The sequence below is a fragment of the Urocampus carinirostris genome, chromosome 9, assembly GCF_059441175.1.
Source record: "Urocampus carinirostris isolate Australia breed hairy pipefish chromosome 9, RoL_Ucar_1.0, whole genome shotgun sequence".
Lineage (NCBI taxonomy): Eukaryota > Metazoa > Chordata > Actinopteri > Syngnathiformes > Syngnathidae > Urocampus > Urocampus carinirostris.
Genome location: NC_142357.1, coordinates 37,169,127 through 37,194,747, shown reverse-complemented (window position 1 = coordinate 37,194,747; position 25,621 = coordinate 37,169,127). Strand labels below are relative to the sequence as shown.

Sequence of the window (25,621 nt, the reverse complement as noted above, 5' to 3'; positions counted from 1 at the left end):
ACAATGCCATCTTTGGCTAAAAAACAAAATAAAAGGAAAGTTCTGTAGTGCCCGAGTCAAAGTCTGAATTTAAATCCAGTTGAGATGCTGTGGTGTGCCCTTTAAGGCGCAGTTGTTACTAAAAACCCTTCAGTATGGCAGATTGGAAACATTTTTTTCAAAAGGAAAAGCAATAGAGGGCGCTCTTGTACTATGAATACTGTGAAGCTCTTCGTGTCACCTGCCTTCTCTGCATACACCATAGAAGAAGATGCAACGACAAGGTATAGTCATGTTTTATCCTAGTTTTTTAGTTTTTTTTTGTCCGTGTATTTTTCTCATTAAAACAATATTGAGTGAAATATTATACACTTTTAAAATTATATCATCCCGGTTAAAAAAATAAAATAAAATTAAATAAAAAACTTCAGGGTAAGTTTATGTTCTTGGAGTTAAAGTAAAATAGCAGTAGAGAGCGTAATTGTACCATGAAGCTAATAGAAACTAGTACCTTCGGTGATTGGAGTGTGTTGTTTTCTATTTACATCATTTTTTCAATTAAAATACTAATGTAGTATTCCCATTGAAACATTTAAAGGAGCTTTTGAAACTAACACGGTGTTCTTTCCGTGAAATAATATGTATTCCCTTGTTGTTAACCGACAATAGCAGTATGGGGTGCTCATGCAACAAAAAGTAGCCTCCAGACACCACAGAAGAAGAACAGGAAGCAGGAAACTCACAGTACTCAAAAAATATTGTATTTAATCCCAAAATTATCAACCAAGCATCACACGGTCAAAAACAACATCAAAACTGTCTGAATCATAAAATAAAACAAACCTCAGAAAGCAGGAGGAACGTGAAAATGTGAAGGTGAAAAACAGTGGTAGAAATTAACACTGAATCGTCTTTATGAAGGGTTAGGCTAACTCGGGACACACCTGTCTCAATTACAAATTAATTAGACGCCCTCTGGTGGACGAAGGCGCGCCAGACCCTAACACATAAGGTAAGGTCGTGTTTTATATTTTTTTATTTTTGTGTTTTTAATCAAAGTACTAATTTTGTGTTATACTGGTGAATTAGAATGTATCAATAAACAAATTTAAAAGTATGTGTTCATAAAAGAAAATCAGGATGACCACATGCTTTACAAAAAAAGGAAATCAATAGTTAGAGTAATGTATTATAGACTAAATCTCTATTTTTAATCTCTGTGTTATGTATAACTAAATGTATAATATGCATACGGATAAAACATGATGAAATTAAAATAAAAACACTTTTTTTACCTGCTACTCCAAAAGGACGTCTAAGACCCTGCGTGCACTTCTTATTGCTTTCTTTCAGATCCATCCTTCCCACTCGAACTATCTGGCAGATGAAATAAATCTTCTCCCTGTTCAGATCTTTATTTCCTAAATCCTGCCCCCGAAAAAAATGAGAGTACAAATCATTCAATAAATTGGAGGAAAGCACAAATTAAAAATTGGCGACAACTAAAAGAACATTACTGCCCCCTTTTGGTCACTTGCCGTAAAGACGACTTTCAGGTTGTTGAGCATGTCGATTTCTTTCGGGAAACCTTTGCTGCCCCATCGGATTAGATAATTCTCACTGCAGGAGACAGAAAATTAATTCAAAAAGTAAATATCATTCTCCATTTTCTCCGTTTTGCCCTAATTTCTAATGCGCTAACAACCTAGGCCAAGCGACAAACGCTACCTTGTAAATATTGCCTATCTCAAAAATATTTGTATTTTCTAATTACAAATAATTACGTTGAAAACAAAGCTTTCAATGTTGTTATCAATAACAAGAAAGACAATTCTATTCAGTAAAAAAAAAACATTAAAATGCAATTACCCACTATGACCACTAGATAGTGCCACAGTTTAATACACTTTTATCACGTGACAACCTGGCTTTCTTGTTTTATTTTGAATTAATATTTAAACATCTGGAAAATTTTACCATTATATTACAATAAAATGAATATTTTTGTACGCCTGTACATCAGAGTTGAAATATTCATTACACGAGAATAGTATTTTTGACATTAATATTAACGTAAGTACATTGTGATAACGGGTTTAGACACGGCTCTCCAGAATAAAAGACTGTGTGTATTGTTTAGCGTCTTTTTGTGGTAAAAAAGAATTTATTCATTAAAAATACAATATTGATTAAGATAATAATGCAAAAAGTACATGAACTATTATATAAACGTGCATTTTATATACTCATAAGGAGAGACATTTGTAAGTATCCATCCATCCATCCATTATCTGCACCGCTTATCCTCAGTAGGGTCGCGGGGGTGCTGGAGCCCATCCCAGCTGTCATCGGGCAGTGGGCAGGGGACACAGAGCAAGACATTTCGCTCGCTCATTCACACCTAGGGACAATTTGGACTGGCCAATTAACCGGACATGCATGTTTTTGGAATGTGGTAGGAAACCCACGCAAGCACGGGGAGAACATGCAAACTCCACACGGGAGGTTCGATCTCATGACCTCAAAACTGTGCCGCACACGTGCTAACCACTGCACCATCATGCGGCCCATTTGTAAGTATTTTACATATAATGAACCTCTCAAACAGCGAGTTGACACCAATGTCCACCATCTTGCTGCTACAAAGACCAAATAAGCTGAAAAAGGCTGGGCAGAAAAGTGAGAAGAAAAATGGTGCTTTATGGTCAATTTGAGTTTCCATTGTTTTAATGTATCATTCATTATATTTTTGGTTGCACTACACCTTAAAGCATTCACTAGGGCAGTAGCGCCAGCCGGCAATGTCTTTTAGACTGGGTAAAGAGCTGCCCATGATTTTCTGGACTGTGTTGATGACACGATTGGGTTCTTTAACAGTTTTTCTCAATCTTTTTAAGCCAATGTACTCTTGAAATGTTATAAAATAATTTCCAGCAACAGTTTCCTTTTCTTTTAAATAATAAATTATTATGTGCCCAGAATTGACGGAATAACATTTTTGATTTTAAAAGAAAAGTACATTTTCTGCGCTAGTTATGTTTTTTGTGAGTGCTCAATCATAGTGACATGCTTTAACCTTAAGAAAACAGCGTCCTCTTCTGACGAGCTTTGTTAGGGTTGATGTCTGCTGATCATTTTTGTCTTTTTGAAAACTCAATCGATGAGTGTACCTAGTAGGTTCAAGGGTTAAACTGACCTTATGGTGAAGTCATTACCCACTGAGTATACGACTACAACTAAATAACTATAACTATAGATCTACAAACAAATTGCGATTGAATAAATAGTCTCTTTTGTCACTATATGACACAATTGTAGGGCTTCTCCTTTTAGAGTAAGAAAGCGATTTAGAGAGCGGCTGGCTAACTGCAGGCTAACGGATTACAGCGATTTTAGCCAGGTCTCCACGAGGATGAAAGTCCCAACTGTAGCAGTTTTCCATAAGTTGTAGCTTCTTGTCATCCATTACTTGAGTAATGGAGCTGGCATGGGTGAGATACAGTCTTCTTGGTTTAAGAGATTTTCTAGCCTTGCCACAGCAATAGGGCAGTCCTGAAGCCTCGCTATTGGTTCCTCTACCGACGTCCCCTCAGTCGATTCCCGGACGTGATAACAATCCACGAAGCACCTGCAGGTATGACCATTTCTTGGCGCTCTTCTGACTTTCTTCAGAGTCCAATTTAGTTGATTTTTTCTTCAATGTACCGAGGCACTAATGCTACAAGCTGTCGGGTTTTTTTGAGTAACCAGTGGTGGCCGTCTGTCTGAATGACAGCATACACCAACCTATCACAGTCTCGCACACAGACAGTCTCGCCTATCCAAAACACACTTGCCTCTGAGTGACCGGCGCCACTAAAACCCGAACAGTGACAATTCTAGTTGGCAAAACACTCCATCTGTCATGAACCACACAGTATCAGGACCCAAATGCGAGATATTACTCACACAAGCCTTTTATTTTACGGGAAATGGGGAGTCATGCACGTTACGCAGCAGTCTGGGGTGAAATGATAGGAAGCCAGAGGCCGACGAGATCGATACCAATTGCCCGAGTTGATATCGGACGGATGGGGTCGATACTGGACAGGACGGGACAAACAGGATAGATAATGAAACAGGATATCGAAAATAAACGGGACAAACTAGACGGGAACGAACACTGGAGAGAATAATAAACTGGGCAAATATAAATGAGAACAATACCAGACAGGGAATAACAACAGGAAAACAGGACCGAGTCAAAACCCACGTCTTGCAGGGCAGAGGTTCGTTGTCGGACTGACAAGGGAAGAGCGAGAGCACTGAGCTTAAATAGACGGAAAGCCAATCCGTCAATAAACCGCAGCTTGCGCCACACGGGCGGGGCCAATTGAGCGCCATGGCAACCGTGACACTCAAGTAACACACTAAAATTCCATGAAAAAATGCAGTGTCTTGTGATTACACAATCGCCACCTTGCAATATCAATTAGTTTTTGGTTCAACAGGACAAACTAGAGGGGAACGAACACTGGAGAGAATAATCAACAGGACAAAAATAGACGGGAACGAAACAGTAAAGCCATATTAAACAGGACCGAAATAAACGGAAACAATACCGGACAGGGAATACCAACAGGAAAACAGGACTGAGTCAAAACCCACGTCTTGCAGGGCAGAGGTTCGTTGACGGACTAAAAAAGGAAGAACGAGAGCACTGAGCTTAAATAGACAAAAAGCCAATCCGTCAATAAGCCGCAGCTGGGGCCACACAGGCGGGGCCAATTGGGCGCCATGGCAACCATGACACCATCACTCAAGTAACACACTAAAATTCCATGAAAAAATGCAGTGTCTTGTGATTACACAACCGCCACATTGCAATATCAATTAGTTTTTGGTTAAACAGGACAAACTAGAGGGGAACGAACACTGGAGAGAATAATAAACAGGACAAAAATAGACGGGAACGAAACAGTAAAGCCATATTAAAAAGGACCGAAATAAACGAAAACAATACCGGACAGGGAATCCCAACAGGAAAACAGGATTGAGTCAAAACCCACGTCTTGCAGGGCAGAGGTTGGTTGACTGACTGACAAAGGAAGAACGAGAGCACTGAGCTAAAATAGACGGAAAGCCAATTCGTCAATAAGCCGCAGCTAGCGCCACACGGGCGGGGCCAATTGGGCGCCATGGCAACCGTGACACTCAAGTAACATACTAAAATTCCATGAAAAAATGCAGTGTCTTGTGATTACACAATCGCCACATTGCAATATCAATTCGTTTTTGGTTACTCATGCAGCCCTAACGGGTTATTCACCACACAATGACCATATATAACCTCACTTCATATGTTTAAAAGCAGTTTCCTCACTGATTTAAAATTCAAAGAGAAGGTTTGTGTTTGGGAGTCTGGAGGAGGAAGATCTTGTCGGCGTGGCATTGAACGAAGGGGCACTGTCAGCAACCTCCACGTACTGTCAGTCAAGAGGTACGCCACTGTAATTTGTCTTTTTCTTTTTCTTCGCTTTTTTTTGTACTTAGGGAGGCTTCATCGGGATGAAGTTGTGCTGTGTCTCTCCTTTCAGCCACAGTTACAACTTAATTAAAGCTTAAACGCAAAGTTTAAAACGCTTCATTGTTCTGTCCTGCTGACAAAAGATCCATTACAAAGTTTTGTGAAATGTATTCTTTGCAAACTCTTACGTTGGTGTTTTATTGATTTATGACCCCAAGTTGAATTGTTTCCTAACCCCCACCATGCATAAAACTATCAAAAAGTGATAAAAAAAAATAGTATGTATGACTGCAATTATGTGTGTTAACATTGCTGAAATTTCCTTGAATTACGATTGCTATATGACCTGTCAAAAGTGCCATGCAATTTTGATGTGACAGTGATTTCATATATCCGACAGGTCATTCATCATTCATAACTCATAACGGAATGTTAGGATAGCAAATTACGCACATAAATGCAGTCTTAAATCATATTCTTAAAGCTCTTTTGACTGTTTTATGACGGGGCAGGGTGTCATAAAACAAGGACATAAAACAATTATGAAATTAAAAAGCTCATCTAATTTTTAGAAATACATATCAGAATATGGGTGTAAAACCATCAAAGAACAACAAAATTGTGATTTATCAGCGCTAATGCGTGCATTATATGCACTCCTGAAATTCTTTTATGAACTATGATTTTTGACCTATGTCATAAAACTGTCAAACGAGGCACACAATTTTGATGTGTGCCTGTAATTGCGTGAATATGACAGGTCAAACATCCATCATAGTTCATTAAGGAATTTTATGAATACTAAGACGCGTACAATTCCTGTCATAAAGTTTTATTCTATTGGCATTTTGACAGTTTTATGATAGGTCATACATAAATCCTAATTCATAACGAGATGTCAGGTATACCAAGAATGTGTGTAATCATACTCATAAATACTAATTGTATTGGTCTTTTGACAGATTTATGAAATGTCATAAATCAATCCTAATTCTTGACAGAATTACAAGAATGTTAGATACGCCAAGAATGTGTATAATCGCAGTGATGAATCAAAATTATCAATCATGATTCAGTCATTAAGTCGTTACAGGAATTTTAGGAACATTAGGAATTCTATAAATGCATATAATTACAGTTATAAATTGTTTTTGTATTGGTATTTTTGTAGTTTTATGACCGGTCATAAATCTATCACCACTATTAAAGGAGTTGAACTAATTTAAGGAATTTAATGAATGCAAGATAAGATAGTTATTGTATTGGTATTTTTGTAGTTTTATCACAGGTCATAAATCTATCACAACTGTTAAAGGAGATGAACTAATTGAAGGAATTTAATGAATGCAAGATAAGATAGTTATTGTATTAGTATTTTTGTAGTTTTATGACAGGTCATAAATCTCTCACAACTGTTAAAGGAGATGAACTAATTGAAGGAATTTAATGAATGCAAGATACGCAAAGAGCAAATTTCTACGACTGATCTTGAAAAGTTTATGACCCCCTTTTGATCAAATCTGCATCTTTAATCCCTCTCCTCCCAATACCTGATGATGGTTTGCTGATTGGGGTCATAGAGGGACATGAAAAGCTCGGAATCCTCTCCAACTCGACACACAAAGTTCCTCACGAAGACAAAGAAGCTGTGAGTGGGCGCCGACTGGATTCGCGCCGAGAAACCGCTCTGCTCCGTCTGAACGTTGGACTACCGACGGAAAAAAATAAATTAATGTTAGAGAAAACCGAGAATTCCAAATTATTCTCTCAAAATCCCCCCAAAAAAAGAATTCCCAATATGAAGTGTTAAAGACTGCAGATAACGTCGCATTCAAAAACAACACCTACGAGATTCAACCTGAGATTTTATCTCATATAGTAAATAAAGCATCGCCGGAATGTAAAGTAGGCTATAGGGAGCTTGGTTGAGCAAGTATCTTTCTTCATTTTCTATGTGTCGTTTTGCCTAACTGAATTGCCATCAACTTTTAGGTGAGTATTCTGTTATAACAAAGAGGGAATCGTTGAGGACAGCAATCGAATGTTACGACTTAGCTTGCTAATATTAGTGAAGGATTTTATATATTTGACTATAAAGGTTTTTGTACAATCAAATACAAATTACATTTAATGCAAAAGATATTCCGTGGCTGAGCTGTGGGCCCGGTCATTGCAACCTTGTGAAGAATGATGTTTACAGAAACAACGGGAACTGGGACAAGGGCTGATATGATAATCAGCGCTTCCCGGCGCAACAGGGGCCTTCGTGACGCAGGGCTCCAGGTATTGAGGCGACGAGGTGGAGCCAACATGGGCGTTCCTGGCCCGCCCATGGGAGGAGCCGGCACGCCAGCTTGGGAGAGACGTGGGTCGAGAGAAAAACTTCAGAAGATCGGAGGATAACGAGAGGGACAATCGAGAGAAAAGGCTCGACGAAGACTAATTCGGCTAATTCGATGGAATTCACTTAGTTTATTATTTAAGAAATTAAATCTGCCCCCGTGTGGAAATGCCGGTCTCTTGTCCGTATTTTCACAAAAGGAAACGAGCATGCATTGTTAACGTAAGCTTGCTAGCTCGTACCTTGTTAACCCGTAGCTTCTTAGCTTTGTAGCTTTATTAAGCTTGTAAATTTTTAACATTTGTTTGATAGCTCTCAGCCATTGTCAACTTTATTCTTAAATATGAAACTACTTCCTCTTGCAATAAACATGCAATAACCAAGACAAAATACAAATAACCACAAGGTTAAAGAGAAAACATGTTAATAATAGTACCATGTTAGCTACATAACTAATTGCTTGCTAACGTTAGCTTGCCAGTTTGTGGCTTGTTTATCATAGCTTGTAACTTTTTACCTTTCAGCTTGGCAGTTATGTAGCTAATGTTGAATGGTAACTCGCTATCATTAGCTTGATAGCTTGTTAATGCTAGCTGTTAGCTAGTTAACTCCTGGCTTCATAGCTTTTAGCTAGCTCATCGTTAGCCCGTAACTCACCAACATAGCTTGTTAGTTCATAGCTCGTCAATAACTCGTACCATGCCACCCCAAATCTTTCTAGCTATGTAGTGAATGCTAGTTTGTAGTTTTTTTAAAGCTAGCTTTTTACATTGTAGCATATTTATAGTAGGTCGTACCTTCCAGGGTGTAGCTCACTAGCTACATACCTAATGTTTGCTCACTGATAGCTTATTTTAGCTCATAGATTCCAGCTTGTAACTTTCTAGCTCGTAGGTTGCTAGCAATGTAGCCAATGTTAGATTGTAAATCACTAACATTAGCTTTCTAGCTTATAGCCTGTTAATGTTAGTTCATAACATTCTTACTCTTAGCTTCAGGGGTGATGAATGCGGAAGCTTTGTGCTACAGAGTAGTGTGCTTTGAAGTCAGTCTGTGTGTGCATGTGAACGGTGTTAGTTCGACCAGCTCTTGGGTGAATGTTTAAACCGCCTTGTTATTTTGTTTATTAAATTGGTGATTGGACTTAATCAGCGACTGAGTGCATTATTGATCATCGAGCGGCATTACAGTATTTAGCCGCAAAGATATCAGCTAGCATAGATAGATGAACAATGTACTAACTAACATTTAGTGAAAGTCTTTACTCGAGTATTGGATATTTTGACTACACTTAAAATTTTCAGGTAAGAGATAATTCTGTGTCTAATTCGTTTTTCTTTAATAAATGACAGGTATGTCACGGTTGCCATGGCACCCTATTGGCCCCGCCCGTGTGGCGCCAGCTGCGGCTTGTTAACAGATTGGCTTTCTATTTTAAGCTCAGCGCTGTCACTTTTCCTTTGTCAGCCCGTCAACGAACTTCTGCGCCGCAAGACGTGGGTTTCAACTCGGTCCTGTTCCTGTTGGTATTTCCTGTCCGGTATTGTTCCCGTTTATTTTGTCCTGTTTAATTTCGGTTTCCAGTTTTGTTTCTGTTTATTTTTGTCCTGTTTATTATTCTCTCCAGTTTTCGTTCCAGTCTAGTTCTCCTGTTTATTTTCGATATCCTGATTCATTATCTATCCTGTCTGTCCTGTCCTGTCCGGTATAGACCCCATCCGTCCGATATCGACTCGGGCAATTGGTGTCGGTCTCTGGATTCCTGTCTTTCCACGCTAGACCACTGCCTAACATGCATGACGCCCCATTTCCCGTAAAATAAAAGGCTTGTGTGAGAAACGTCACGCGTTTGGGTCCTGATCCTGTTCTGGTTCTTGACAAGGTAGACAAAATCGTTTTCTAACATACCACATAGCATGGTAATATTGGTGAATAGGTGTTACTTAAGAAATAAGGAAGAGAGATAACTGAACTCTGTAAAAAAATCCCCAAAAAATCTTAGCGTTAAAATTAGCAGATTTCGTCGCATTCAAAACAACGCCTGTGAGATTCACTCACTGCAGATAAGCAGGGATGTTCTCAAGATTTCATCTTTTAATGTTAATGAATCGCCGCTGGGATGTAAAGTAGGCTACAAGGACCTTAATTCAACTCCATCCACTTTATAAAGATGGGAATCGTTAGTGCTGCAGACATTATTAGCAAGTAAAATACCCACATGAACGTTTTTATGCATTTCATTTCAACATTTTGTGGAAAAGGGATTATTCAAGGTTTCTTTTTTTTGAACGTCTACCTGCTCCTCTTTAATGCGCTCGATGATTTTGGCCGAAGCTTCCTCGTGAGCTCGAAAGAGGCTGATGACGCTCGCCCGCTCGGGGTCCAAAATGTTACCGTCCTCGTCTCGGACCACCTGGTCCAAATTTAAAATTCTGAAAAGGAGGAAAAAGGAAGGTTTGTGAGAAAATGTCAGCATAAATATAACAAGAGGAAGGTCTGTAGGGACTTGTGGCATATGGATTAAAGTGACAGTGTGTAATAATCTACTACTAGAGGTCATTGTAGCTTAGAATGGAGCTGAAGTGTGTGAATTGTAAGAAGACAAACTACGAAAGCCCAAACGATACCATTCCGCAAAAGTCAGAAGCTTACTTTAATATTTTCTAACAGTAGCAAAAATGAATTTCAGCAGTGTCAGAAAACGAAAGCTGCTATTATTCCCCGCTAGCCACCACTAAAGCCCTAACGAAAAGCTGGCGTTTCTCCGAAATGGTTCAAGTGCCCAACTATAGCGACTAGAAACAGAAGCTACTAAAAGTGCTAGATTGCAAGAACATAAGAGAATTTGCCGGAACACTCACGGGATGAGTGGCTAGAGAAGGAAACACTCCCAAAAAAAGGTAGAAGATGACATGCGCCAGTTGACTGAATGCTATTCGCTTGCATAATCAGCAGTGGAAAGCGATTGGCATTGGAAGATGAAGCAGGAGCAGCCAAAGTCTGCAGCCAAGTTGCTAACATGAGTGGCTAGAGAAGGATACCGTGTTAAAAAAAAGCGTCATATACCTGAATCAAGGACCTCAGCGATGTTTGCTTGCATGATCAGTTGTGGAAAGCGTGTCACGAAGCAGGAGCAGCTAACGATAACAATGACAGCTAGTAGGGAGCCATAGCCTGCAGCCAAGTGGCTGACATGAGTGGCTAGAGAAGGAAAACATGGAGTAAAAAAAGCACCTGACACCTGATGGAACTTCTTAATCTATTGTTTAATAAACGCCCCAAGTGTTTTAAGTCATATTCTGATGAGATTTAAAAAGTAATGTGGGAGTATCGGATTGAATGTACTGTATAACTGCAAAGCACACGAGCCGTCTCAAGAAGTTAAAGGAATTTTCAATAAGTGGCCATCAAAAAAAGGTTATATTGGTGAAGTTATATACTATTTTATACGCTGTTTTATTCCACTTATACCTAAAAATACTTGTCCTTCTTTGTGTCACCTTAGCCTTGAGTACATTTGTGTAGTTTGTGTAGATTACAATGACTTAATCACCTCGCCTGACTTAATCACCTCGCCTCCCAATGCTTCGAAGGACGATTGGGATATTTGCATCAAGGACGGCGCGGACCAATCAGCCAGAGGCTTTGTCATGGGGCTTGACATTTGATCACCATGTGTCATAAAAGTGAGCAACTCGGAAGACCCCGCCGCTCTCTTTCTACACACACGATTGTAATTGGTGAGGAAGAAAGATGTGTTCAACTCTTGGATTCGGCTAATAAATTAACATGTGGACTATACTCGGCTCAATAACTTCTCTGACTTCTGAATATGCTCCAACTTTAAGGAATTAAGAGTCAGATTTCAGTTTAGGAAATGTTAAAACTTAACATTTGATACAGCTCACATTTTGGAAAAGGTGAAAAGTTCACTATTGAATATTCCAAACTACACTCTGATGTTTTCTCCAACCTACTTGTTTCCATAATCAATCTTGGAGATGACCTTCTGCTTGACTTCCTTGAATTCATCCGTGGGCAGCGTTCCGGAAAGGAGCTGGGAACGCCACTCCATCAGCTCCCACATCAGCCTCTGGACCTGCCTCACCCGATCCTCCCTGTTGGCCTGCGTGAGTCCACCAAGGCGTTCGTGACCTGGACACGGGTTCCTCTCTTTGAGGTGACGTACCACAAAAAGCTGCTTCCATATGCTGCCCCACTCCCTCAGCGTCATGGTCACCTCCTTCACCAGCGGCATCTCTGCAGACAGCACCACCTCTTCATCTCTGTGCGGGGGAGCATCACTGTGAGTCACTCTAGCCATGTTCAGTTTGCTATTGTTGAAAAAATAATATGCACATTATTTCACTCGAGTAATATTTGACACACATCACCTCATCTGCTCTTAGCATGGTATCCAAAAGGAGGCCCATGGGCATTCAAAGGCTACCGGATGTTTTTTCTGGGGCTATTGATCTATCTATCTATCTACCCTGGTCCTATCCCTTGAGAGGGGTGACCGACAGCAAGAAAAACACATACAAAAAGCAAAGAAAACAAAAACGGGAAAAAGGCACCCTCCCCTCCCCGGTTTTTTTCCTGTCATTGATTCTCTGTGTTAATAAATCGTGTATGCTGTTTCAATCGGCCTGGTTCATTGAATACATTTTTGGGATTAGTAATTCATGGGGGCGGCTGTGGCTCAGGAGGTAGAGCGCTCGTCTTGGGATCAAGAGATCGCAGTTCGAATCCCGGCTCTTCCGTGTCCCTTGTCGAAGTGTCCTTGGGTAAGACACTGAACCCCTAAAACCCCCAATAAGCAGGTTAGCGCCTCACATGGCTGCAAGGCCGCTATTGGGAAATGTGAAGCACAATGTAAAGTGCTTTGGGAAGTCTTGACTTGAAAAGCGCTATATAAATGCAGATCATTTCATTTCATTTCATATCAGAACTCAAATAACTCAAAGTAATAACGTCATCTTTATTTCTTTATCAGTGTAAGAAATTCTAGCATCCTTCAGAGAAAAAAAACAGATTCATGGTGGCGCACAAGCAACACCTAGAGGCAAATTTGTTTACTGATTGCAGTAAAGAATAATTCGTTTCAATCCTAACGATTTTCAAAATTAAAGCTAGAAAAATCCCTTTTGTTACTATTACTAATTACTCGTTTAAAGTAACATGCCCAACACTGGTCACGACATCGTGACTCTGTTGATATGCTATTGGCTGAAATACCTCCCACACTGCTTTTCTGGTCCCCCATTCAGTTCAGAATCTTGTTTACAAGTTAGTGCGATTCAATACTGTAATAACAATACTGCAAATCTGCAATTAGATGGAACAAAGCAAGCTGTTAATGTGTCCAAATCAATGTCAATGATGTTTGTTGCTTTCACACGCACAAAAAAAATATGATCATCAAATTTGGCACATTGTTCCATTCAGAACAAGTCATCAAACGATAACCAACCAGAAAAAATGAAGACGCACAACAAGGTGCGTTGGTCATCTTTACTAAATCATCTGTTACAATTTCAATCCCTTCACAGCCACCAAATGTCACACTTTTTGTTTTCAGGCATTGATTTTGTCAATAGTCTCATTTTACAGTAACATTTTCCTTAAAAATCTTGGACTGTACATAACATTATTGAATTGTATCATGTTTTGTACTGTTTCCATTTGCTATTTGGCGAAAGGCTCGCGGTGATGCTAAAGGGAGAAGCAATAACACGATAACCATGGAAACAAAGCTGGTAATTATCAAGGAATACGGAGAAGGCACACAAATCGCTAAACTTGCCAAGTTGCAAGGCCTAACCAGGCGCTAGTATTTAAAAAATAAGTAGACGTTTAAAGCAAGGAAATATTCTAATGCTATAACAATCCTAGCAAGTGGAAGTTTAAAAAAACTTTCCATTTCAATCAGCTCTCTTCTCCCCCTTCTGCATCCGCCAGCTACTCCACTCTACCAGCTCAACTCATGCCACACCAAAGGTAAATAAAATGTTATTTTTCCTTTACATCTATATTTCTTTATCATGCTGTTTAGTCGTATGCATCCATAATAGACGCGAGTAGTAATTATTATATATTATTTTGTAGGTTTTGATTTAATTAGCATAGGTTTAGATCCCCTGCTATACCGCAAATTATCTTTGCCATCCTCAAATTCGAACGGGTTCATGTCGTATACAGGGGGTCTACTGTAGATATACAAATAATAAACAGAAATTACCCACAAACATAAATTACTCTCATTCATTGTATCCTCTCCACTTACCCTCTTTGCGAAACTATTACCTCCTTCAGGTGCACAAAGCTGGCAGGAAACACACCCTGGAGTACAAAATGGGAAGTCAGTGCTTCGTTTGGAAAATGATTTTCTGTCATCGGAGAATTAGAGCGTAACGTGACTACTAGGAATATCAATATGTCATTATAGCTTTCATCATGCAAGAGTTCCCAGTTGTTACCTGCCGGGCCTTGTTTCTTGCCAAGTAGCCTTTGTACCAACCTGGAGAAACAAGATTACATTTGAAAATGCTGATTTCAAATAAATAAGAACCAGCAAACCCACAATCATGAGCGTACAAAAAAAGGAAGGATCATAAAAAGTGTAAACAAATGTGTAATTGTGTGTGTGTAGAGAAATATTGACAGAAGATAAAACTCTTTAATATGGCTGCAACGAATAATTTCCACTTGATAAATTCGTCATTTATTTTGTCGAATGATCGCTAAAGCCAATAGAACAGTTTTTAATTTATATCCACTGGATTATAATTATTTAGAAATAGTATATATATGCATTTAAAATGCAAATCCTAATTATACTTTTTTGTTTTTCATTTTAGACGAGCCGTTTTGCCAAATTTAGACTGAAATTCGATCAACTCAAAGCAGGTAATAATTATACTATGATTCTGTTATAATAAAGAGAAACTGTGAGTACTTTCAAGTATTTGCATTAGCAATCGCATGTTAGATGTTAGCTCGCTTGCATAAGCTCGTCGCTCGCTAACGTTAGCTCGTTGCTCGCTAACGTTAGCTCGTTGCTCGCTAACGTTAGCTCGATGCTCGCTAACCATAGCTCGGTTACAAGATTGTCTTTTGTAATTAAGAGAAACTCAATGAGTACTTTAAAGAATTTGTATTAGGATTCGCCTGTTAGATGGAAGCTCGCTTGCATAAGCTCGTTGCTCGCTAACGTTAGCTCGTTGCTCGCTAAAGTTAGCTCGTTGCTCGTTAACGTTAGCTCATTGCTCACTAAACATAGTTCGTTGCTCGCTAACCCTAGCTCGGTTATAAGATTGTCTCTTATAATTAAGAGAAACTTGGTGAGTACTTTCAAGTATTTGCATTAGCAATCGCATGTTAGATGTTAGCTTGCTTACAAAAGCTCGTTGCTCGCTAACGTTAGCTCGTTGCTCGCTAACGTTAGCTCGTTGCTCGCTAACGTTAGCTCGTTGCTCGCTAACGTTGGCTCATTGCTCGCAAACTATAGCTCTTTGCTCGCAAACCATAGCTCGGTGCTCGCTAACCATAGCTCGGTGCTCGCTAACCATAGCTCGGTGCTCGCTAACCATTGCTCGGTGCTCGCTAACCATAGCTCGGTGCTCGCTAACCATAGCTCGGTGCTCGCTAACCATAGCTCGGTTATAAGATTGTCTCCTATAATTAAGAGAAACTCGGTGAGTGCTTTCAAGTATTTGCATTAGCAATCGCATGTTAGATGTTAGCTCGCTTACATAAGCTTGTTGCTCGCTAACGATAGCTCGTTGCTCGCTAACGTTAGCTTGTTGCTCACAAACCATAGCTCGTTGCTTGCTAACCATAGCTCGTTGCTTGCTAACCATAGCTCGTTGCTCGCTAACCATAGCTCGTTGCTCGCTAACCATAGCTCGTTGCTCGCTAACCATAGCTCGTTGCTCGCTAACCATAGCTCGTTGCTCGCTAACCATAGCCCGGTTATAAGATTGTCTCTTAAAATTAAGAGAAACTCGGTGAGTGCTTTCAAGGATTTGCATTAGCAATCGCAAGTTAGATGTTAACTCGCTTACAAAAGCTCGTTGCTCGCTAACGTTAGCTCGTTGTTTGCTAACGTTAGCTAGCAAGTAACTAGCTAACGTTAGCAAGCAACTAGCTAAAGTTAGCTCGTTGTTCGGTAACGTTAGCTCGTTGCTCGCTAACTTTAGCTCATTGCTCGCAAACCATAGCTCCTTGCTCGCTAACCATAGCTCGATGCTCGCTAACCGTTGCTCGGTGCTCGCTAACCATAGCTCGGTTGTAAGATTGTCTCTTATAATTAAGAGAAACTCGGTGAGTACTTTCAAGAATTTGCATTAGAAATCGCATGTTAGATGTTAGCTCGCTTACAAAAGGTTGTTGCTCGCTAACCATAGCTCGGTGCTCGCTAACCACAGTTCGTTGCTCTCTAACCATAGCTCGTTACTCGCTAACCATAGCTTGTTGCTTGCTAACCATAGCTCGTAGCTCGCTATTGTTCACCTGCAGCTCGCTAACCTTAGCTTGCGAGCACCCTTACTTTAGCTCTTAACTTGCTAGCTCTCAGTTTGTTAGCTTTGTATCTAACGTTAGCTCCTAGTTTACTAACGTTGGCCTCAGAGGCGTGTTCAGGAGAGTGAGTGATTGCTATCGCGAGCTATCGCTAGCTTCTGAACGCTCGCGTGCCCGAGTAATCACGGGAGAAAGACCGCTTACTTTGATTTCCAACATGGCGTCGACAGTGCAGAAGATGGAGGATCTCACCCTGACGAGTGCTGTTGGCGATGTAATATTGCCTGGTAATGTTTGTGAACAATGCAAGACAGGTATGACCCTTCCACTGCGTTTAGGATAACCTTAACTGTGTCAATATGCGAACTGTCGCTCATATCAGCCAACTCGCTCAAAGCAAGCTGTAGAACGAAATCCATTGTACTGTCGTCGGCCATTTTGGATCAGTAAGGCAATCACAGTGAGCGATTACATAACGTTCAGCAGTGCGCGGCAAGCGATTATCAAGAGACTACATGTCTGATCACTCTCCTGAACACGCCTCAGTATTTATAATTTGCTAACTATTTATAACTGTTAGCCCCGTAGCATATGAATTCCTTGTCAGGTAGAAACGTATTTGGCTTTTGTTTAGTTATTACAGTTTCTTAAGTCAGTGTAACAACACTCTTTGCTGTATAAATTTATATTTTCTTTAACTTTGTATTGTGGGTAGCCATTAAAATATCTGCATAGATACATTTATGTTATATTGTACTAACAGTTTTCAGCCTATAGTGTTTAGAATTGTATCCCTGTTTGAAAATTTTACTTATATATGTAACGGGTGTTATAACAACTTTTGTTTTGTTGAAATTCCTGCTGAAATAAGTTTGTATGTTTGTGTATAAGTGTCCTGCAATGACGAGTCCAACAGCGCCACCTGCTGGTATGGGATAAGGTTTAGTTCAGCCTCTGATTTTATGACCGGAAGGCGGATATTGCTAACGGTAAGCCACGATCTTTTCATGCTCCGCAAAAAGTTAGATAAAAACATTAAAACCACAACTGATAAATCTTGCAACACACACAGTAATGTAATTGATATTGTCAAGCCGTTTGGATTTATTTTGGTTTTGTTTCTGTCGCCATTTATGTTAGTTTTGCCGTAGGTTGTACCGGACTGAAATGCTAATTTGCCTCTTAGATGTTGAGAACCAGCGGAGGTGCTAACCACATGGTGTGTGCATGTTGTGTCACTCATTGCAGCAACTGTAATAAAAGCCTCATCATCCAGTCCAGCCTGAATATGGATCCTTGGTGGGACGGGTACACCACAGTTACATATGTATGCCTAAAAATGTGAAAGTAAAAGATATACCATAAATTCCGGACTAGAAGCCGCTACTTTTTTTCCCAAATGTTCAGCCCTGCGGCTTATTCAGTGAAGCAGCCAATTTATGTAATTTTTCTAACGTCCACCAGCGGCGCTGGAGTATAAAAGGTAATATTAAGACCAGTAGAATATGTGCGCCAAGAAAGACTGCAACCTCTAAGTATATGCATACATTGTCTGTTAAGTGAAGGTACGTTCCGATAATGAGGAAGACGCCCTTGATGGCAATAGTTATGAGGAGGAAGTTGAGGACGATCTACCGTGAATTTCACAATTACGTATATTGTATATTTTTTTAATGTATTTATTTTAGAGATTTATTCTGTTATGTGTTCTACGGGCGAATCAAAAAGAAGGGGCAGAGCAAACGCGGGCTGATGGGAAGTGGGGTAAAGCTGAGTTACCGGTAGATCTGTCTGTTGTCGCAGCGGACAATAGTGGATATATATTTTTCCCACCCTTAACTTTGGAAATATACATTTTGTTTCCCTGAATTACTTTCAACAGGACCCGGACTTTACAAGTCTGCATCATACGTTAATTACGGGTATCATTTTCTATTCATGATGCCGTCTGTAGTTCTAGGGTTGTGTACTATTGACTTTTGGATTGTGTCGGTAGGAGGCTAGGAGGCTAGGACCTTGACTCAGCCTCTTGGCTGGGAGCAAGTGTCTTGTAGTGTATTATGATTTGACGGATAATGGATTATTGATAAAGAATATAGAACAATAATGTCTACAAAATTACAATCGTGGAACATACTGCCTGGTCTGGGTTAAACTTGTGATTGTGTCACAAGTTTTAATGCGGGCGCACGCGGCTTATACACAGGTGCGGCTTGTGTAAGTACAAAAGTGGAAAATCACTTAAAAGTGGTGGGTGCGGCTTATAATCAGGTGCGCTCTATAGTCCAGATTTTACGGTGATTCTATAACGTGAAATTTGAATTTAACTCAATTCTTGTCATAGATGATTGGTATAAATATTACTTTTAATGTAGCATACAACACTGTTGTAATGGTGCAATATAAATAAGCGTTACAAAGAAAACAGTTCTTAGAAATCAGTAACTGATCCCATGAAATCTATCCCTGTGTGAAGTGCTGAAGATGGCAGATACCATCGGAGATCTCCTGGATGTAAACCGCATCCCCAATGTCCAGAGAAAGCTGATTTTCCCCGCTGCCAGCAAAGTTCCACTTGGCTGAAAGAAGCACATTGGTAAGACACCCTTTCGGATGACGCCAGCAAAATCTTGCCCACGGGTGAACACCGAGCAATCCCGCGACTTGAAAAAACGATTCTCTGCATTTAAAAAAAAGAAAGAAAGCACTCTGCCTAAAGCAGGGATGTCAAACTCATTTGAGCTGGGGGCCACATGCTAGAACAAAAAAAACGCATGGGGGCCAGACTAGTAGGTTGAAGAAAAAGAGAGAAATCAAGAGAAAGGGAGAAAAAGAGAGCAGGAAAAAGAGATAATGGAGACAATGGAGAGAGAACAAGAGAGAGGTTAGTCAGAAAAAGGGAGAAAGAGTGACAGAAATAGAGAGAGCACAACAGAGAGAGAAGGGGGAGAGAGAAAAAGACAGAAATTTAATAAAAATAAAGAAAAATAAAGTGAAAAAGAGAAAGATCAGAAGCATGCGAGAAAAAATGCAACGAGAGAAAGAGAGAGATAAATAAAGGGAGTGAGAAAGACAGACAAAAAGTGAGAGAGAAAAGGAAATGGTGAAAGAGAGAAAAATAAAGGGAGAGAAAGAGAGAGGGTTGATGATTAAGATAAAAGATACATAGAAAAATGGGAGGGAGGGAGAGAGAGGGTGAAAAAGAAAAATAGAAAATCGGGAGAGAAAGAGAGAGAGAGAAAGGGTGAGAAAGAAAGAGAAAGAGAAAGAAAAAGGAGAAAAAAGAAAAAGAGCAAGAGAAACAAATTGACAAAAAAAATGATAGAGAAACTGATAGAGAGTGACAGAGAGACAGAGAGAAATACTACTACAGTGGCTTTGCGAGTGGTTCCTGGCTTGGCTGACATCAAGTGGACATATTTAGCACTGCAGCTCAATTTTCTCTCACGCTCTGAATGTCATCTTGCTGGCCTGATTAAAACCTTTGGCAGGCCTGATACAGCCCGCGGGCCGCCTGTTTGGCAACTATGGCCTAAAGCAGGGGTGTCAAACTCATTTTAACTCGGGGGGGCCACACGATAGAACAAACATTCTGTCGGGGGCCGGACTAGTAGATAAAAGAGAAAGAAAAATAGATAAAGAAATAAGTAAAAGAGGGAGGGAAAAGGAGAGTGGGTGGGACGAAGAAAGAAAAAGAGAGAGAGGGAGAGAGCGTGAGAAACAAAAGATAAAAAGTCGCGAGAGAGGGGGAAAAGAAAGGGAGAGGAAGAAAGAAATCCAAAGAGAAATAGACAGAAGGAGAGAAAAGAAAAAAGAAAGTGCAAAGTGTATGAAGAGAGAAAGAAAAAGGAGAGAAAAGGAAAAATGGAAGTTAGAGCAAAAAAGACACACAGAGAGAAAGAGACACAGAGCAACAAAGGAAGAGAAAAAGAGAGACACAGAGAGTGAAAGTGACAGAGTGGGAGAAAAGGTGTGGAAAAGAGAGAGAGAGAGAGAAATAAATACAAGTACAGTGTCTTTGTGAGAGGCACTTGGCTTTGGCAACATCAAGTTGACATATTTCAACCTGCAGCTTGTTTTTCTCTTTCGCTTCTCTGAGTGTTGTCTCGCGGGCCAAATTCAATCCCTTACCGGGCCTGTTCTGGCCCGTGGGCCGCCTGTTTGACACTTGTGGCCTAAAGCATAGATCCATTCAATATTCAGTCTGGTTTGTGGGTGGCTTAACGATGTTTTGAACAAAATGGGATACATAAAGCCATCTGTTGACCTTTGCGGGATTCTAAAATCGAATTACAGTCGCCAATGAAAAGCATTTTTACGGGTTGACAGAGCGCTTAACTATTGTTGATATTCTCTTTATACATCAAACAGGGTTACAGCATGCGGCTGTTCAACTTCCTTCCCTCTATGTCCACTTCCTGACATTTGACATGAGCATGACAGGCAGCAGTGAAAAGGTAAGTGGTCCTTGAACGATATTTGCAATGCTTTATACATTTTTTTTCAACCGATACCAATAACTGATAACAACCTCCTTCAACTGATACTGATAATGATACCTTATGTAAATGATCTCAGATGGCTGATAATTATTCTAATTTTTAAAAATTAGAATGTATCAAACCAAATTGTTACAATTTTTTTTTTACAAGAAACTGTCACGGTTGCCATGGTGCCCCATTGGCCCCGCCCATGTGTCACGGTTGCCATGGCGCCCAATTGGAACCACCCCTCTGGCGCCAGCTGCAGCTTGTTGAAAGATTGGCTACCTGTCAGTATTTAAACTCCGTCCTGTATGTCCCCTTTTGTCGCGTCTGCGAATCTCTGTTTTTGCACGGCTAGTCCTTTTTCGGCTGTCCTGTTTTTTCGCTACTGTTGGTCTCCCGTTACGATCTGTTTTGAGCTAGACCACGTCTACTCTCCCGTCCCGAATTACGACCTGTTTTGATCTCAACCACGTCCGCGAACCTCAGTTAACACCCGGCAAGCCTTTCTCGACCCTGACTCCGACCTGTTTTCTTGCCGCCGTCTGTCCCCCGGCTTCGACCCATTTTTGATCCTGACCATGTCTACTCTCCGGTCCCGGCTTCCGACCTCTCTTTGTCCCCAACCACGTCTACTCTCCTTTCCTGGCTTACGACTCTCTTACGACCCCGACCACGTTTTTGCTCCCCCTACTGACCCGTTTTCCGTCCCCGACGCCGCCATCGCTCGCCACGGAAGATCCACTTCCACATTCAGAGCGACCTGCTTCCCACGTCCAGCAACCCTTTCTCATTCTTCCAATAAAACTTGTGAGAAACGCTACGCAAGTGGGTCCTGTCTCCGTTCTGGTCTCGACAAATTTTCATGACATGCTTTTTTACCATGAAAATGGCTGATTTCCTTCCAACAATGCTTTTTTTGTCCATTCACTCAAGAATCTTACGTGTTCAAAAAATATTTTGCAATAATTAATTTTTTGGTACTTCATTTTTTCACTAGTGGTTAGCGCGTTTGCGGCACAGCTCTGAGGTGGTGGGAACCTCCTGCGTGGGTTCAAATCCAGCTCCGGCCTTACTGTGCGGAGTTTGTATGTTCTCCCCGTGCTTGCGTGGGTTTCCTCCGGGCACTCCGGTTTCCTCCCACATTCCAAAGACATGCATTTCAGGTGAATTGGCCGGTCCAAATTGTCCCTAGGTGTGACTGAGCGAGTGAGTTGTCTGTCCCTGTGTGCCCTGCGATTGGCTGGCAACCAGTTCAGGGTGTCCCCTGCCCACTGCCGGATGATTGCTGGGATGGGCTCCAGCACCCCCGCGACCCTACTGAGGATAAGCGGTGCAGCTAATGAGATGAGATGAGATTTTTTCACTAAAGGTCTGAAGGTTTGCAGAGAAGCAAAACATGATAACCATGGAAACAAAGCTCACAGTGATCAAGAAATGTGAAGAAGTCACATGAACCACTCTCGCTAAGAAATATAGCCGTAACCTATCTATGATCAATAAATAAGGAATTAAAGTAAAGAAATCTTCTAAAAATACTCGCAAATGGAAGTTTTAAAATCAGTTTCATATATAATACTTTCTCTGCGTCCCCCCCACTACTCTGTTCGAACAGCTTCATCTACATAACATCAAATGTAATTTTTTCCCCCCCTTAACATATATACATTTATTAATTGTTATTTGATAATTATTACACATAAAAAGTACTTCTTATGTACCTTTTTGTTATTTAATGTTTTAATCTTGGGTGCTGGGGTTATGGAGCTTATTACCAAAGGTTTTCTACATGCACTTCCTCATCTGTTCTCCCAAATCGCGACTCGTGAAATTTTACATAGAGTTGATTTGAAGTTGCATTGAACATTTTTCTCTCCCCTGGAAGCTCTTTTGCACCTGATCCCAGCCCTTTTAGGCAGAAATATATCTATATTTTCGTTTTCTTCTTCGTCTTTGCATTTAAAGTATGTCATCACACTCGAAGGTAATCAAGTTTCCAAGCGACTCACCGACACCGTATCGCTCCATGGTGGTTGTCGCCCAAGGAGCCATGTTTTCCAAATAGCTTTCTTATTTTCCCACCCAAACTGAAAGCAGTTTTTACCTCTTCCTCTTTTGTTTTCTCTTCCTGCCTTCGGGCCCTTAAGAGGAAGTGGTTACAACAAGGTGGAGTCACGCCGAGCATCGAACTTGTCGTGTTACCGAAATTCTCATTTGTGCTCGACAAATTCTGCTAAGGGTAGAAATCATGAAAAATGGAACACGGTGTCAGCTCTGCGCTCGCTCTTTAACGACAAGGTGGTGCGTTTGGATCTCAGGGTCGACGCGCACCCGTCTCTTTCTCTTCGGGCTTCATCACCGAAGCCCGGAGAAGTGTTTCAAGTCTCGACTGACAAAACACTCTGACGCACGAGTTTATTTGGCAGCCTCAGATCACCCCTCTTTAGCCTCTACTGCACTTTTTCTGTGAGACTTTTACAAATGAGGGTTTTGAGCACCTGCCTGGATGCTTAAGTAGGAGATGAGCAGCATTAGTGTTTTTGGGGGAAGAATAGACTGCAAAAAACTAGATAAATAGTACAGACACTTACTCATTCTTGCCATTTTGTAAGTTATGTTTTACATATTTAGGCATACAGTGGAACCTCGGTTCTCGACCATAATCCGTTCCAAAACCCTGTTCGAAAACCGATTTGTTCGATCACAGAAATCATTTTTCCCATTAAAAATAATGTAAATTGTTTTAATCTGTTCCAACACCCTGAATGTTTACCTTGAATGTTTAACGTAAACATAAAGCTAACCCAAGCTAATCGTACGTTTGCGTGATCGTAATCTTCCGTACGAAAGATTACGCTAACATGAACGTGTAAAAATAAAAAAATCAGGTCGTTTACAAGTCATTTAGCACCCGGGTCTCCACAACAAGTGGTGAGCGGTTCATTGGAAAGGGGGCTCCGTTCCAACACCCTGAAAGTTGGGCTCCGTTTCAACACCCTGAATGTTTACCTTGAATGTTCAACGTAAACATAAAGCTAACCCAAGCTAATCGTATGTTCGCGTTATCGTAATCTTCCGTACGAAAGATTACGCTAACATAAACGCGTAAAAATAAAAAAAAAGGATTAAGAAAAGAAGTATGAATAGGATTTCTTACCTTTGTGGTGGTCAGCAGAAGGCGCAGGCAAGATCAGACACTCGCACACCTCCTTCATATTTTGCTATGATTTCTTTCTTAAATACAATAGTTGTACGCACTACTTTTCTTTTTTCACCTGTAGCAACTTTGCTGCTTGCACTGACTTTCTTCGGAGGCATAATAAGGGGCTAAAACACCATACGCCGCTCAGCATCGCACCCTAGCGTACGTACTCACGCTTTACCGGCGTTCGAACTCCGATTTTTTGACCGAACAGCGAAGCAAGAATTTCTCTAAATATTTGGTCGGACTCCGATTTGTTCGAACTGAGAGGCGTCTGAAAACCGAGGTTCCACTGTATTTGTTTCTTTCTGCGAGACCATATGGGCCATACACTTTTTAATCTGGCCCATGCTAAAATATAATTGGTAAAGGTCATGTCCATAACTTTTAAATATTCTACTTGCTGACGCCATCTTCTGGCTGAAATTATCATTGTGGCATCTGTCAAGCTGCTTGTTTTGTTCGTGGAAGCAGAATAGAATACAATAGAATTCTCAAGTCATGTTTATTGTATAGCCCTTAAACAGAAGAAGTCTCAAAGTGTCAAGACCAGACCAGAGACAGGACCCACTCGCGTAACGTTTCTCACAAGTTTTGTTAGAAGAAAGGGAGGGAATTGCGCTCACGATCCGGGATTGCTGGACGCGGGAAGCAGGTTGCACTGAACGCGGAAGTGGGACTTCCGTGGCGAGTGATGGCGGTGTCAGGGAAAAAAACGGGTCAGTAGCTAGGGTTGAAGAGCAAAAACGTTGTGGGGATCGGAAACAAGTCGAAAGCCCGTAGAGGAGAGTAGATGTGGTTGAGATAAAAAAACGGATCGTTATTCGGGGCGGGAGAACAGGCGTGGTCGAGATCAAAACAGGTCGTAAATCGGGACGGGAGAGCAGACGTTGTCGAGATCAAAACAGATCGTAGCGGGAGACAAACAGGAGAGAAAACAAACAGGACAGGCGAAAAAGGGCCTGCCGTGTAAAAACAGAGATTTGCAGACGGACCGACAAAAGGGGACTGACAGGACAGAGTTTTATTACTGACATGGAGCCAATCTGTCAAAAAAGCCGCAGCATGGCACCACACGGGCGGGGCCAATTGGGCGCCATGTCAACCGTGACTCAAAGGGCTGCACAGACCACAGACTATTACAGACTACAGACTATTAATAAACCATCTCCTGATCTAAAACCTACATGAGGGCAAGGAAAAACTCAAAATCTCAGTATGAGGAATATGAAGAAACTTTGAGAAGGGACCACACCTAAAGTAATCCCCCTTCCAGGATGACCAAGCTCCAATGGATGTTGCGAGAGCATTACTTAACAATACACATACATTGTCAACAAGAAACTGTCAAGAACCAGAACAGGATCAGGACCCAAATGCGTGACGTTTCTCACACAAGCCTTTATTTTACGGGAAATGGGGAATCATGTACATTAGGCAGCGGTCTGGCATGAAATGATAGGAAGCCAGAGGCCGACGAGATCGATACAAATTGCCCCAACAGATATCGGACAGATGAGGTCGGTACCGGACAGGACGGGACAGACAGGATAGATATCAAAACAGGATATAAAAAATAAACAGGA

General features: G+C 40.9%; 2 protein-coding genes across 6 annotated transcripts in view; one reads left to right on the top strand and one right to left on the bottom strand.

The window, feature by feature from the left end:
• The window catches only part of dock2 (dedicator of cytokinesis 2), a 167,325-nt gene extending 144,378 nt beyond the window's left edge, over positions 1–22,947 (bottom strand). Inside the window, exons 1-10 of the mRNA XM_088343674.1 lie at positions 22,843–22,947; positions 18,845–18,928; positions 14,306–14,346; positions 14,113–14,168; positions 12,016–12,112; positions 11,804–11,952; positions 10,123–10,258; positions 7,036–7,193; positions 1,518–1,599; positions 1,275–1,407 (exon numbers count right to left, since the gene is read on the bottom strand). Of these exons, the coding sequence (XP_088199800.1) occupies positions 1,275–1,407; positions 1,518–1,599; positions 7,036–7,193; positions 10,123–10,258; positions 11,804–11,952; positions 12,016–12,112; positions 14,113–14,168; positions 14,306–14,346; positions 18,845–18,928; positions 22,843–22,885 (979 nt within the window). The 5' untranslated portion in view covers positions 22,886–22,947. The remainder of the gene's footprint in view (positions 1–1,274; positions 1,408–1,517; positions 1,600–7,035; positions 7,194–10,122; positions 10,259–11,803; positions 11,953–12,015; positions 12,113–14,112; positions 14,169–14,305; positions 14,347–18,844; positions 18,929–22,842) is intronic.
• Positions 16,988–25,621, top strand: part of hrh2a (histamine receptor H2a) — a 57,101-nt gene continuing 48,467 nt past the window's right edge. For 2 of the 5 annotated variants that reach the window (XM_088343668.1, XM_088343669.1), the window contains exons 1-4: positions 16,988–17,338; positions 17,536–17,657; positions 18,826–18,945; positions 20,721–20,806. The gene's annotated coding sequence lies outside the window, so the exon portion shown is untranslated. Of the gene's footprint in view, positions 17,339–17,535; positions 17,677–18,825; positions 18,946–20,720; positions 20,807–25,621 lie in introns of all 5 variants that reach the window. The other 3 variants (XM_088343671.1, XM_088343672.1, XM_088343670.1) reach the window with 3 other exon arrangements.